The sequence below is a fragment of the Pantherophis guttatus genome, chromosome 5 (genome assembly GCF_059756535.1).
Source record: "Pantherophis guttatus breed Tessera chromosome 5, ASM5975653v1, whole genome shotgun sequence".
NCBI lineage: Eukaryota > Metazoa > Chordata > Lepidosauria > Squamata > Colubridae > Pantherophis > Pantherophis guttatus.
In genome coordinates, this window is record NC_142067.1 from 130,790,026 (window position 1) to 130,804,741 (window position 14,716).

Consider the following 14,716-nt stretch of genomic DNA (forward strand, 5'->3'; position numbering starts at 1 on the left):
AACCTCCAGTAGTTTTTATATATATATAAATATATCAATCTACATGAGCATGCAAGAGAATTTGTGGGAAATGTCTATCATTCCAGTTTTAGGAGTTTTCCAATGCTTTTATTAGAATTTCGGAGGTCAGTTGGTGCCATCTGGTGGCATTCTGTGGCCAAGCCAAAGCATCCGCATTCCCCCCCCCCTCCTTCCCCAGAACTTCGGCCGAGGCTGCAGTTGTACCAGAGCAGAGAAGAAAGCGGATCGTAGCAGCCTCATTATCTGCCATTAGCCAACGCCACCTGTGTGTGTGTGTGTGTGTGTGTGTTTGATGGCCTCTAGTGAGATTCTTTCTCTCTAATGGGTTCGCCTTCACTCTTCCGCTGCTGCGTTCAGTGGCTGGATTGTTAAAATTCCTGCAGCTACCTGCCCAGTGCTGTCATGGGGGCAGGAGATGAAAAGGGCCTTTAAAATTACACGTTGATTATACGCTTGACAAGTTTGCATGGTTTTTCCTGTACAGAAAGAGCTGATAAAAAGGTAAACTCTCCGCCCCCCCACCCCCCAATCCTTCGGAGCAGAGAGCTTCCCTGAGGCTAAACCCAGGCAGCGTTTTACAAGTAGTCCTTGACTTACAACAGTTTGTTCAATGACCGTTCGAAGTTATAACGGCACTGAAAATAGGGACTTCTGACTGTTTTTCACACTTACGACCGTGAACATGATCAAAATTCATCAGCTGGGCAACTGATTCGTATTTATGACGGTTGCAGTCCCCCTTTTGCGACCTTCCGACAAGCAAAGTCAATGGGGAAGCCAGGTCGACTTAACAACGGTGTTACTATCTTAACAAATGCAATGGTTCACTTAACAACTGTGGTAAGAAAAGTCGTAAAATGGGGCAAAACTCACTTAACAAATTTTGGGCTCAATGGTGGTCGTACCTTGAGGACTACCTGTACTGTACGAGAGGAAGGAGTCCCGTTCTCCTTCTATCCTCACCTCGTTTCTTCTCTCCTGAAAAAGCAGTTGGTAAAAAAACACCTGAATAATAGAGAAAAATGACAAAAGTGGGCTTGGTGCCGAGTGATTCTCCTTGCACAGTGATGGGATAAAATCCTTGTGAAGGCCGTCACCCGTTCTCTTGAGAGCACGTGACTTTTTCCAAAGAAAGCACAATTTCACAAGACGAGAGAAACCAAGTTGAATAGACGTTCTCTCTTGACTTTTGAAGACCTGGTTTGGGCCTGCACCTCGTCCTTGAATGATGACCGTCATGGAGCCTGCCCATAACTCAAGACAGTCGTAAATCAGGGCATCCACGTGACTGACCTGTTTTTACAACCTTTTTTTTTTTTTGCAGTGGTTGTTAAGCAAACGCTGCAGTTGTTAAACGAGTCTGTGGCTCTCCGTGAGCCAGTTTTATAAAATAAAATAAAAAATAGAAATAAATGCCAGTTTTTTTATGTGGGTGCTGCAAATGGCAGTAAGTTTGGCTCAGTAGTCGAGTGACCAAGGGACGTCCTATGTCCGCAGGGGTGGGGGTGGGTTTGGGCCAAGGATGAAATGCTACCGGTTCACACCGGTTCAGGTGAATAAAAACTACCAGTTCAGATGAACTGGTAGTTAAAAAAAGCTACCGGTTGGTCCGAACCGGCATTTCCGATGATCAGCTGTGCCGTGCGGTTTATATTTGCTAGAAAGCAGGAAATCCTCCTTTCTAGTGAAGCTAAATCACGCAGCACAGCTGTTCCCCCCCTCGCTGTTCTACTTACCTTCCCAAGCCTCCTTTTTCCACGCAAAGCATGCGTTTGGCGTGCATTGCACATGCGCACACAGCGTGCTTTTGGTGCGCACTGCGCATGTGGGGGCAGCGAATCGGTGGCAATCCATGGAGGATTTCACCACTGGTTTGGGCTCAACCGTCAGAACTTCAAATATGAATCGTATTTTCCCCAGGTAGGTCTGTCATAACTTTGAATGATGGCTAAGCAACTGATCGTAAATGGAGGACATGCCTGGATTAAACCTGCAGAAAAGGAAACGACCTTCCTGGCTCCCTTTGTGCCTTTTCCTCCAAAATTAGGGAGAGAGAGAAACAAGGCGGGTTCAATCGTTCGTCTAAGTTTGCCCAAGGTTTAGCTCTCCCCTTCTCTGGCATTCCTGTTTGCTTTTGCTGTCCTGGTGACCAAAGACGATGTTGCAACCGTCAACTGTATTGAATCTCAAGCTCACCCTGTGAAGCCTCCCCTGTGGACTGGCCACAGCTCCACACAAGGCAGCCATAAAACACAGTTCAAGCAACACTGCAGAGAGAAAGCCAGAGGTTCAAAAGGAAGATTGATGCACCACGACAGGGGCGTTAAAATGGCCCAATTTTCTTAAATTCTGTGTCTCCAACTCTTCCTCTGGAACAGCAAAACTGTCAACAGAACTGCTGGAGTCTTGCCTACATTCTGCTCAAGGATTTTGGACACCTTTTGTATAGCATTCAGCTCAGGTGGGAGATGATCAGTAAAGTGACATGGGGAAAACCTGGCCAGGTCTATCATCTTTCAAACCTAGGATCTCTGGGAATGAGAAATTTGCATCTATGTGATGTGATGTGGGGTTCATAAAATCTGAGGAACATGGCCTGGCATCATATTTATGTCTTCTTCCTCTGCCTTTATACCTGAATTATAACAAAACCCATAATCAGTCGTATCCAATTGTTCTGCTTAGCTTTGACACAAAATAAGATTGAAACTATTTCATTTAAACAAGTGTCGCGTTCAGCCAAGGGGAAAATTGATTGGGGGCCAAGATTCTTGTCACCCCTCAGCATACGAGCGTAAGTGAGCCCAGAATTAGTAATAAGTGATACTGATCGATAAACAGTCATCAAAATGCCACATCTGGGTCATAAGTATCCTGAGGAAGTTCGTCATAACTTTGAATGGTCTCTAAGCAACCAATCATGAGAAACTCCATGAAGAGCCAGTTATAAATTAAAAACTATCTGTACACTTCGATCCACCTGAGTGGACTATAGGACACTGAAACTATACTACTTTCTACTTTCCTACTTTCAGTACTGTGAAAGGATTGAGGATTCCCCCCCAAAAAATATTTTTCTAAGCCCAATTTCTTATTTCCGGACTCTGCATCATGTTTCGCAAGAACATAAAGTCCCCTTAATCTTTTTGGCGTTTTTTAAGTTTTGAGAATGGATTATCAGCACCTAAATCTCTGTATTCCTAAAACAACTGAAGGCATCTTTTTACAAGTGCAGCTTCTGGAGCAACTACCACAAAGAGCCAATCTCCAAACAGGAGACAAGTGGAGGAAAATGTGTGAAAAGCAAGAGGGAATTCGAGACAACCAAATAAAGTGAGGTTTCTCATACCTGAATTATGTTTTGTGATCTCTCCTCCCTTTCACTTCGTTTAAGTCTTATGCTGATTATTATTCATCAGAGCTCTCCTGAATACTCCCCCAACCCACACCTTTTCTGGGGAAGTTTCCTCTCCTTCCTGGTTACCATGGGGCCAGGTTGGCAGAGCCGAGAGAGTCCTTGCCTGCTCTCTTGGAGGAACTACTTCTTCTTTGCAAACACACCGCAGTGAAAGGCTTCAGAACAGAACAGAGTCTCAATTGGCTTCTGAAAGCTTTGCCATTTCTTCCTAAGGACCTAAGCTTGCCCACGTAAACCCTAGCTAGAAATGTTCTCACCCTCCTTGCAAGCGGGAATTGCAGTTTGGGGAAACGATTCTGAACAAGCAGGGGAGGTGGTTTGGATTCCCACTGCTAAATTACAGTGAAATTTACCAAAGCAGAGTAAATGCCCCCTGAACTTTCAACCTGAATATTTGAACAAAGGTGCCCCGGTTATCTACTGTGGAAAGGGGAGGGAGGCAAACATTAACCTGGAGAAACATAAAATATATAGGAATCAGAGAAGTTCAGTAGGCTACAGCCAGATCATCAAGTGGGCATAGACTCAACACAGGTAAGTTATCAAGAAAATCTCATACTGTGTTTCATCACCTCCAATGGCCAAACCTACTAGAGATACCAACAGTTTACTGAGTGACAATCAAAATCAGATGATTAAATCCACAGCGGCTCAAACACAATGCTCAGAACAAAGATTTGTATCTGTGCAACACTTCAAAGGGGTGATTCAGAATGAAGGAGATTGAATCAACTCGCTCCTCCAACTAAGAGGTGATAGCAATATCTAGATGCCTTCCGATTGCTTCAACCTTGAGCTTTCCCCAAACAAAGCTGGAGGAAGAAATAACACTGATATAGGTAGTAGCCAATGTATCAATAGCCACGGCCTCTTAGAGAGCATGGGAGAAGGGTGCACTCTTTCCATCTCTCATTCTTCTACCAGAACTTAATTGAGGCAGGTCAGACGTCCTTCAGAGCCTCTGCTTTTTCCATCCTCTTCCTCTCCTTTTCCTCCTCACCATTGGCCTGAATGCGAAACACAAAACAACACAACTTCTCAGAGAGCAGGTTTCCAAGGTTGCTATTGACCGAGGAATGTATTTCTGGACAATCTCACTGTGTGAGATAATACGTCTTGGTATTTATCTAGGTTATTTCTTCAGAGTAGACTCAAACAATTCTGCAGCAGGTATTGTACAGTAATATACTGCCTATATTCAGTGGAGTAGAGAATCTGAAATCAAACGCCAGCCCTCTTTATGTTACACTTAATAGCTTGCCTTTTTATTTAAATGATTTGTAGCCACGGGAGTACATAAAGTGCATTGCCATCATGGGGACAGCTACGCTGGAGATGCCACCCTGGAGATACATTATGGTTTATAACACTGATTCTCAGCCTTGTCAACTTTTAAGACGTGTGGACTTTAGCTCCCAGAATTCTCCAGCCAGCATAAGCTGAAGTCCATACATTTTAGAACATAGGGTTGGCAGGGACCTCGGAGATCTTCTAGTCCAACCCCCTGCGCAAGCAGGAGACCCTATGCCATTCAGGACAAGTGGCTGTCCAGTCTCTTCTTAAAAACCTCCAGTCATGGAGTACCCACCACTTCTGGAGGCAGGTTGTTCCACTGACTGATCGTCCTGACTATCAGGAAATCCCTCCTTGGTTCAAGGTTGCTTCTCTCTTGAATGATCTTCCTGCCGTTTCTTCTTGTAGAGTTAAGGCTCTTAAGTTGCTCAAGTTGAGAAAGGTTGAGAAAGCTCAACAGGGAAGGCTTTTCAACAATAGCCTCCTCTGAGTGTCAATCAAATCACAAAGTGGGTTTGACGAACGTTTTCTTTCTTGGCACCACAGAACAGAATTTCCCCATTAGAGACGAATAAATTTAAATGGGGGGGGGAGAAAAGTTTCTCAGTTGGTGGCTGACATTCAGCTCCACAAAATCCAAGCCGTGGACAAGGAGGGGGCATCTGTTGCCAACTTGGCTTCCAACGCAGCCCCAGAGAAGCAGGCAGTGTGTCTCTCAAGGCATCAGCCAGTCGCTTTTGTCTCCTCTGGAGTTACCCAGAAGTCACTTTGCCCGTCGTTTTCTGCTTTCCTTCCACTTTTTGTCCCTGTCTGGCTTTGCCTGATACTTTTTTCTGTACCAGTCAGGCCGAGATAAGACGCTTATCATTATATTGATACCGCTATCAATCGACCTACAAACACCAAAATATTTGTGGCTAAGTGAAACATTTGTTACATGCGTTTTACCTCATTACTTGTCAGAAGGTGGCCAAAAGGAATCACTTTATGATCTGCAACCGTCATAAATACGAGTCAGTTGCCAAGCATCCAGATTTTGATCCTGTGACCACAGGGATGCCGCAATGGTCATAAGTGTGAAAAACGGTCATAAGTCACTTTTTTCTGCACCGTTGTAATTTTGAATGGTCACTAAACGAACTGTTGTTAAGTCGAAGGCCGCCTGTATGGGAACTCTTAATATCCTTGTATTTTATACCTGGAGAAATAACACCACCAGACGCACCCTCTCTTCTCAGGTTTTTTTTTTTCTTTGTGTTGTGCAAAGTCACACCCACAAGTTTGCCAGCTCAAAACCCAAACGCTGATAAGTTCCTTTGCTGGGCTTGGAACTCTTTTTGATTGGAACAGGACACACACATATATTTTTGCATTAGTTCATTACAACTGATCTATTGGCTCCTTGACAGACAATCGAAGAAGGTGACAATGTCGTCCTTCATTATAAAATGGGAAATATTTTTAAAAAGCATTGAAGGGAACTCCTGAAACAATCCCGCAAAGCATTGCGAGGTTAATACGGATGATTTTGCCTGGCACCTTCATTCCTATTCTGACAGGCAAGGGAAAAACTGCAGGCATTTTGACATGTCCTTACCGAGGCCTATGATTAAAACTGTTATCGGTTCGAATGGAATTGAATTTTGGTGCCTCAATCTAAAATAAAACGAAGACTGGCTCATTCCGGCAGCCGACTCCACGGCCAAGATTTGGGGCGAAAACCAGGATAAATTCCCTCATGGAAACAGTTGGATGCTGAGTGAAGAATAAGATGACATATTTTCCACTATTCCATCTTCAGAAGCTGTTGGGACTCCTAGCTGCATCGTATCATTTCGTTGCCTGGTTTTATATATTGCCTTTCATTAAGAAGAAATAATAGGGCAACTTTTCAGGATGAAATACTAGGATCGGGTTAAATTAAATGGTTGGACAAACCCTTTCATGCATCTTGCCCGCATTCTTAAGCCACAACTGAAAGCAACTCCATAAAATTAGACCAGATCAGACCTCAGATACTGCTCCTTTTAGTATCCAATGGCATCCAAGTGGCAGGAAACCTGAATAACGTTGCTCAGAGCGCCTAGCAGGGTGTTTCAAGTCGGTCCACACATCTTAAAATTACAGAGGTTGAGAAGTCAGAGAAGGAGGACTTGGCTGACCAACGGGGACTCCGGTTACCCAGACAGATGACTGGAGCTATGCACCAGAGACACCAATTCCTTGTGTGTCCAATCACACTTGACCAATGAAATATTCCACTCCACTCCACTCCACTCCACTCTACTTTATTCTTCACCATAAGTAGCTAACGTAGAAATCAAACTGAGATCAGATGTTGGTTGAGAAGATGCCTCCTCATCCGCCACTACTATTACCATTACAGAGATGGAACTATGTGGCCATGACTATCCTACCACTAGTAAAATTTCAGCTACGGGTAGTCCTCGCTTTATAGTATGAGTGTAAGGAAGCCTACTCATGTGACTGACCCAATTTTATGGCCTTTTTTGAGGTGGTGGTTAAACCAACTCAACACTGAAAATTGGACTGACTTTGGACCAAGCGACAGATGATGGAGGTGAATTTTTAACCTACTCTGTGTTAAGAGATTAAATATCATTTATCAGATATAACTCAAAGGCACTATTTGCAGTTACATTTGCTAACAACATTACATGAAGTTGGTAAAAAGTACGGTGCATGATTTTATAGTCTAAAAGAAGTGCAAAAAGAAGGGGAAGAAATTGTGGACAAGCAAACTGGGAAGTCCAGTTCGTAATGTTGAAGAGCAACAAAGTGTGATCAACTTTAGAAGTTTTCTACAAAGATGCCAAAAAAGCAAATGTCCTAATAAGACAATTCATAAGAATGTTTTCTAATATGATTTATACTGGAAAGCATGGAGAAACCTAATATACTGTACAGGCAGTCCTTGGCTTACAACTGCTTGCTTAGTGACCGTTTGAAGTTCCAACGGATCTTCCTGCAGGTACTTACAACCCAGTTCCGATGCTAAGCACCCAACATCTGACTGTAATGACATGACCACGATTTGAACCTTTGGCAACATTTACAGCTGTTTACAGCATCCTGAAATCACGTGACCGCGTTTTCTGACAGTTTTGCTGAAAATGGGCATTTACTTTAAGTTTTCAGCTCCTAGCAAACCATTGCATCTGGTTAACGTACTTGCTTAATGACTGCCACATTCGTTTAACAACTGCAATGTTTACTTAATGATGACCGATGCAAAGAAAGGTTTTAAAGCTGCATCAGTCATGTGGGTGACCTGATTTACAACTATCATAACCAGGGGCGGATTTCAAAACTCGTCACTACTGGTCTGCTTGTGGGCGCACTCATGCTTCTGCACATGCGTAGGAGTGTCCGGGCAAGTGGGTGGAGCCTCCCGCCACTGCTGCTACCGATTTGCCCGATCCAGTGCGAAGCGGTAGCAATCCACCACTGATCATAACTCAAAATGATGGGCAGTCTCCTTTACAGTCATAAAATGAGGCCTCCCAGTTCAGACACATACTGTAGCAGCTTAACACAAAGCTAATAAATGCTCTTTTTCCATCCTAACACAACACAACCTTTTAAACCAGGACCTCAGCATTCCACAATCTCTTTGCTCTTATCTCTCACGTTTGGTGTTTTCTTGTCCCTGCTGTACGATCCCCAAGGACAAGGCACTTTATACTAAGGGCATTTTTACTCATTAAAGCAGCAGCATCTTTAATGAACCTGGGGGGGGGGTGAGGAGAAGCTTTTTTCAAAGTCATTTTCCTAGCACACATAATCTTTTTTTTTTTTTTAATCAATCCCGTATTTGTTTTAAACTTTTCTCTTTTTTTCAGCACTGCTATTTCTAAACTCTGCTTCCTGCAACTTCTAAGCTCTGGGGCCTTCTAATCAGTTTTGCAGGGATATTTTCCGGATCCAGTCCTTCATCCAACTTATGAAAACAGCCCTGGACAGTCATGTTGCAAGCTTCACCCCTTTTTCATCCCTGCATGGAATATCGCAACGCACAAAAGAGGCTGGGCTTCTGTCCATCAATGCAACATTATTTACATCATCCACTCCTCCGTTCTCAAGTCATCCTGAGTCTGGGGTCTCTTGATGGCCCTCAGTCTCTAAATCAGGGCTCTCCAACCTTGGCAACTTTGAGACTTGTGGACTTCAACTCCCAGAGTTCCTCAGCCAGCTGGCTGAGGAATTCTGGGAGTTGAAGTCCACAAGTCTCAAAGTTGCCAAGGTTGGAGAGCCCTGCTCTAAATCACTGGAGTGTCCCACATCCTGACAACAGCTGGGGCAGAGATTGAATTGATCAGCCTACTAGTCCTCAACTTTTTCCCCATAAGAACCAAGGTCTCATCACTGGATGCTTTCACGAACCTTCACACAAGCCATTTACACTCTTAAGAGTTGATCACTGATGATGTTACCTAATTGGGTAATGAAACATCTGCAAGAAAACCACCAAACTCAAACAGCACCAAGGAGTCCACGCTCTTTCTTAGCCACACCAGGCACTGATTCATACTTGGGCTGCCACATTCTAACTGCTGAAGGGTGCAAAACGCACCGTTTCACATTTGTGTCGCACAAAAGTGCCACTATTTGGAAGAAGAGACTGTTTCATTGAACAAGGGCGCCTGCGAAGGAAACTGAACTGCAACTAACGAAATCATGCCAAATATGTTTCAAATATTTTCTTTCCATTCCCCGTGAATCACAAGATCATTTCTACAAACTACAGATCGGGAAACACTAAGAACCGTAAGTATAATTAGGAATGTTGTTTTTCTCAGCTGTTGTTGTGTTTTAAAAAAAGAAGACTTTTCTCACCCACAGCAAAAAAAAAAAAAAAAAACAAATTAGAATTAGCAAGATAAGAAATCTTGTGGGCATCACATAGCAACATGATTCAAAACTGGTATGATTTTGATCACAATGTCAGGATAATCCTGTTTAAAACAAGACAGCGATGCCAAGCAAGATAAATAAAACCATAGCAGTCATCACAATTCTCTTGAAATGTTTATTCTAACAGATCAATTGTTCTCATTAACAAAACGCACATGAGGTGATCAGGGAACTTTCCGCACTGATTCCTAAGCAGAAAAACTAGAAGGACACGGGAGCCCATTTGAAGCTAAAGACACACACACACACACACACACACACACACACACACACACGGGACAATTTCAGATCAGAATGACAGCACCGTAAAAACCGTGTCGTGGCCTGTGTGGAAGTTACCTACAGAAAGTAACCTCTCACGCCAAGAGTCTTCCTCCCGTTCTAAAGCAATTCTACTGATCAAGGTTTCAGCCATTCTCCACCAGAGTGTTTATCCTGCCAGATCCGTCTTGAGAACTTGGGATTTTGAGCAGGGGCTGCCACAGAGGAGAAGAGGAAGGGGTCGACCTATCCTCCAAAGCACCAGAAGGCAGGACCGGAAGCAATGGACGGAAACCGATCACAGAGCGAAGCAACCTGGAATTAAGGAGAACATTCTTGACAGAACAATTAGCCAGTGGAACAGCTGGCCTCCAGACGTTGTGGGTGCTCCATCACTGGAGGTTTTGAAGAATGGAGTGGACAGCCATTTGTCTGAAATGGCACAGGGTTTCCTGCCTGAGCAAGGGGTTGGACTAGAAGACCTCCAAGGTCCCCTCCAACTCTGTTATTCTATAATTCCGATTTGCCGGACATCGACTAACCTTAGAAATGAACTAAACTCATTAAAAGCAAGAGCCTCTTAAGGAAGCTAAACTGGATTCGGAGCTTCTCCGTGCCTATCATGTACCTCAAGTGGATTTGCCCATGATTTAAACAGGGCTTATTTCAAAGAAATCATAGTTAGTTCATCCCTACAGCTTTAGATTTAAGAACTGCAGTTAGCCACAAAGGAAAAGCTACCATCCAAATCTGCTCAAACCTCCCTGGTTGAAGCCAATTCTCCTGCTTCTTCCCTATTTCTTTCCCTTTGGCTGTAAGCGTTTGTGAAACGTTACTTTGTGTTAATGTGCTGTAGGTTTTAAAAGAGCAAATATTATTTTTAATTGCTTTTCAAAGTCATATAATCCCGCCAGAGCCTGGAAAGTGGGCACAATTATCCCCAGCTAAAATAAACACAAGATGCAAACAATTTCTCTCTGTGTACAGAGGCGTGGATCTCTTTGGTGCCCTTGTACCTTTTGTTTATAACTGCAAATCAGCAACAAGTTGTCTCAAGCAGCCCTTCGGTTGTGGGGCTGTAAATATGGAGGGGGACAAAGATACATTCCCTGCTAAGCAGAGTAATTTTCCTTCGGGGGTTTTAAAAAATAACCGTAATGGGCCACAACTGGAACCCAACCCCTTGTGGGTCTCTTAAGAGTCCCCCTGGCTGCGTCTGAGTCCGCCTGCTACTTGTCATGCACCAACCGTACCGAGTTATATCTTTATCTGAATGCGAATGCAAATTTGAATGCTTTTTTATCTCCGTGTCTATTCTGTGGCGGCTGAATAGAGTGGCCGCATGTTCCCGGCTGCAAAGGAGTTCAGTGACCTCCCTAATCATCACTGCCACTCTCATGAATGACCTACACGGTCCATTCTGTCTTGCCTCTCTACTTTCATTCATAAAAATAAAATTGACATGGTCTTTGCTGCAGGCTGGAGAAAAGGAGCCGGAGGGGAAAAGCTCCGCTCAGAGGAGGCCCCCAAAGACTTCGGTTTGGACCGTATTCAAGAACGGCCCCGCCATCTGCCTTCTTCTCCCTCACGGCGGAATACCTCCCTGGAAGATGCTAGAATCTGCACCACCTTTACTAATAGCTAGTACTCCTATGAGCAAACACAGGCATTCCTACAGAATGCCTCCTTTCAGTGCGGCTGAGTGGCAACACAAGGCAGGAGCTGTTATAACCTTCCCAGCCCTGCGTGGAGAATTAGATCACAAGCGGAGGGGGGGAAATGTTTCCAAGCCCTCCCCTCTTTTTTTTTTTTTGCAAAATAAGGCCTTGGACAGCGAAATGCAAAGCTGCTGAACAACCCGCCTTAGGAACGGACCAATGACCGGCAGCCCCTGTTTCGCCCTGAAAAAGTCCCTGTTTGCCTCTCTCTGCCATGTCCTGATCAGAAAGTAAACATTAGTGCTGTGTCTGCGGCTGAACTGTCTCCTTTGTTCAAGCTGCTCAACAGAAGGTTTTCACAAAGCTAAGATTTATATCAGGCCTGTTGTATTTATAGCATTTATGGCCTGTTGAGTGCAGAGTTTCGCTACCCTAAAACGTTTGGCCAGCTTTATTCATGAAATCCAGGTTTGCCTCCAGTGCTGGGGATAACTGCTGTCAACAGTCACTCAAATTAAGGCTCTTTTGTCTTTGGGAATTAAGTCTAATTGTTGTTGTTTATTCTGGTGGGACTGTAACCTACTCACACCCAACAAATTGGTCTTTTGTGTATCCGGCTTTGACCACATTTTCTTCTAAATAAGTTGTGCTTGTTTACACACAACACAGCAGCGAAACCAAATATTGGTGCTACTTGTGTAGCGTCTTTAGTTGGTTTCATACACGGACAACTAAACAAACTCCTGGTAACGTAATACAAGGAGAAGTTCTTGGACTCTTTCTTTCTATCGCTAAAAAACCGAATTGAGAAGCTGAAAATGACTGTCAGCAGAACCAGGTAAACTCAGCCGGACTATTTTATTTTTACATGGCAAAAACTGGGTCTTCCAGCCACTGAGATTCCTTAGGACAGTAACTCTCTGCGGAACATTAAATGAAACCGCTAGGATGCACACACAGGACTACCACCTTAAGTCTCTTTCAACATAAGAAACCTGTTGAAAAAGTCCCTTCGGTTTCCATCAGGAGTTCACAATTGCTTTTATTGATCATTTGGTTGCATAAGAAGCAAAGGCAGCGGGGAATCTAAACCACTGACTGCAATCATCCATTTTTCCGTTTCCTAGGTCTTAATATCCCAAGAATTAAAACCAAACTTTATCTGTTATTTTCTGCGTCATCTGAAGGGAAAGATGCCACAACAGAAGTACCCGCTGCTTCTTCACTTTTCAAACGTACAAAAAGCCCTTTTGATACAGAGCTGGTGGCTGCCATGGCTACTATTTTGAGACCAAGAGGCACACCTTGTGTTGCTACTCAGGTGTACAGGCGGCCGAGCTGGACAGACTAATATTTGCTCAGGGTTTGAATCCTGCAATACCTGGAGGAAGTATAACTCCTCTACCTTCTGCCTTTGCCTCTGCCCAATTGGTCACCCAGCAGACTCTGGAAGGAGAAGTCGGGACTGCAGGGCAGAAAAAGTGGCCCCAGAGGGACTAAGATGCCTTAGGAAGGGAGCGGGGGGGGGGAGATTTGATGTTGGTGCCGGTGCAAAGGAGGGGAGCCCCGCCGCCCTTTTCTCGCCACCGAAGGCGTGGAGAAAGAGCGCGCAGCCAAACGCCTCGGCCGGACGGAGGCCACGCTGCCCCAGCCAGCCAGCCAGGGCCAACTTTCCGGGGTCCGGGAGGAGCCCCGCTTCGGAGAGAGCCCAGGCTGGAGAGCTCCGTCCCTCCATCCCGCCGGCCGTTCCGCCCAAGGTCTCCGAGGAGCTCTCCAAGTTGCCAAGCCAGGGCGGCGCTGGGCAGGGGAGCGCGCGCGGGCTGCTTACCTGAGGGCTGCCGGGTGGCCCTGGGCAAGCCGGGGGCCGGGAGGCCGCGCACGGCGGCCAGCAGGAGCAGGCAGAGCAGGGCGGCCCAGAGCCCCAGCATGCCGCCTCGGCTCCAGGGCGCGGGGGAAGCGCTGGCCCGGCCGGCCTCAGCCATCCTCCAGATGCATCGCTGCCCCGCCGCCGCCGCCGCCGGCCGCTCCTGCCCTCCGCTCCGCTCCGCTCCTGCCCGCACAGCGCTCCCGCGAGGGAGGCGGGACACCCCCCGCCCCGCCCCGCCCCGCCCGCCCCGCCTACCTGCCCCGCCGCTCTGCGGAACAGCGCGCCGGGCTCGGCTCCTGCTGCTGCCTGGCCGGCCGGCCCTCGCGGGGAGGGTGGGGGGGGGCAGAGGGCGGCCCCCGGCAGCGGAGAGCAGCGCCAGCCTCTCGGCCGGGGCGCCCGGCGGGCCGTTGCGGGGCGGAGCATCCCCGGGGGGGGGAGGAGGCAGGCAGAGCAGGGCCTCTGAGGGGGGCTGCCCCTCCACCTGTCAAGGGCGGCGGAAGCAGAGCAATCCTTGGGGCGTCTCTTGGGGGGATCCAGCCGAAAACAACCCCCCAAAACGCCCTCGCACCATCCCCGGAGCTTTGCCAAGAAGAGGCTGAGCAGGGATTTGGCCGGAAGGGTAGAGAGTCTCCTGCTTGAGCAGGGGGCTGGACTGGATGACCTCCAAGGTCCCTTCCAACTCAGAACCATCCACCATTCCCCGTGCATTTTTTGGGATGGAGTCCAAGAGAAACACACCTGGAAGCCACCCGGTGGCCAAAGACACCAGGGGGTAAAAGGAGTAGATTGGGGGTGACTGTGCCCCTCTCGGCCCAAGCTCAACCCTCGGTGACGCCATCCAGGATTCTTTCACCAGTTCTCAGGAACTGACCTCCATTATTCCTTCCTTCTTGATAAGTAACTAAATTGACTGAGGCTGCCAGGCCATTTGGGAAGAAGCCAGAGGTGGGTTGCAGCAGGTTCTGACCAGTTCTGGAGAACCGGTAGTTAAAATTCCGACTGGCCCCACCCCCATCTATTCTCTGCCTCCCGAGTCCCAGCTGATAGGGAGGAAATGGGAATTTTGCAGTAACCTTCCCCTGCCACGCCCACCAAGCCACGCCCACAGAACCTGTAGTAAAAAAAATTGAAACCCACCCCTGGAAGAAACGGCCACCCCAAAACGGTCCCATTCTTCTAATCAGGGAGACCCTCAATGGGATGGGAATGGGAGGCCCAGCTGTGATGGGAGAAGAGGCCGAGCAGGGCGGGGTCCTTTGTGCC

General features: G+C 46.5%; 1 protein-coding gene across 4 annotated transcripts in view; it reads right to left on the reverse strand.

The window, feature by feature from the left end:
• Nucleotides 1–13,682, reverse strand: part of FGFR3 (fibroblast growth factor receptor 3) — a 55,659-nt gene extending 41,977 nt beyond the window's left edge. For 2 of the 4 annotated variants that reach the window (XM_034416096.3, XM_034416071.3), the window contains exon 1: nucleotides 13,415–13,677. In XM_034416096.3, the coding sequence (XP_034271987.1) occupies nucleotides 13,415–13,568 (154 nt within the window). In that variant the 5' untranslated portion in view covers nucleotides 13,569–13,677. Of the gene's footprint in view, nucleotides 1–13,414 lie in introns of all 4 variants that reach the window. The other 2 variants (XM_034416103.3, XM_034416077.3) reach the window with 2 other exon arrangements.
• Between the last annotated feature and the right edge of the window lie 1,034 nt (nucleotides 13,683–14,716).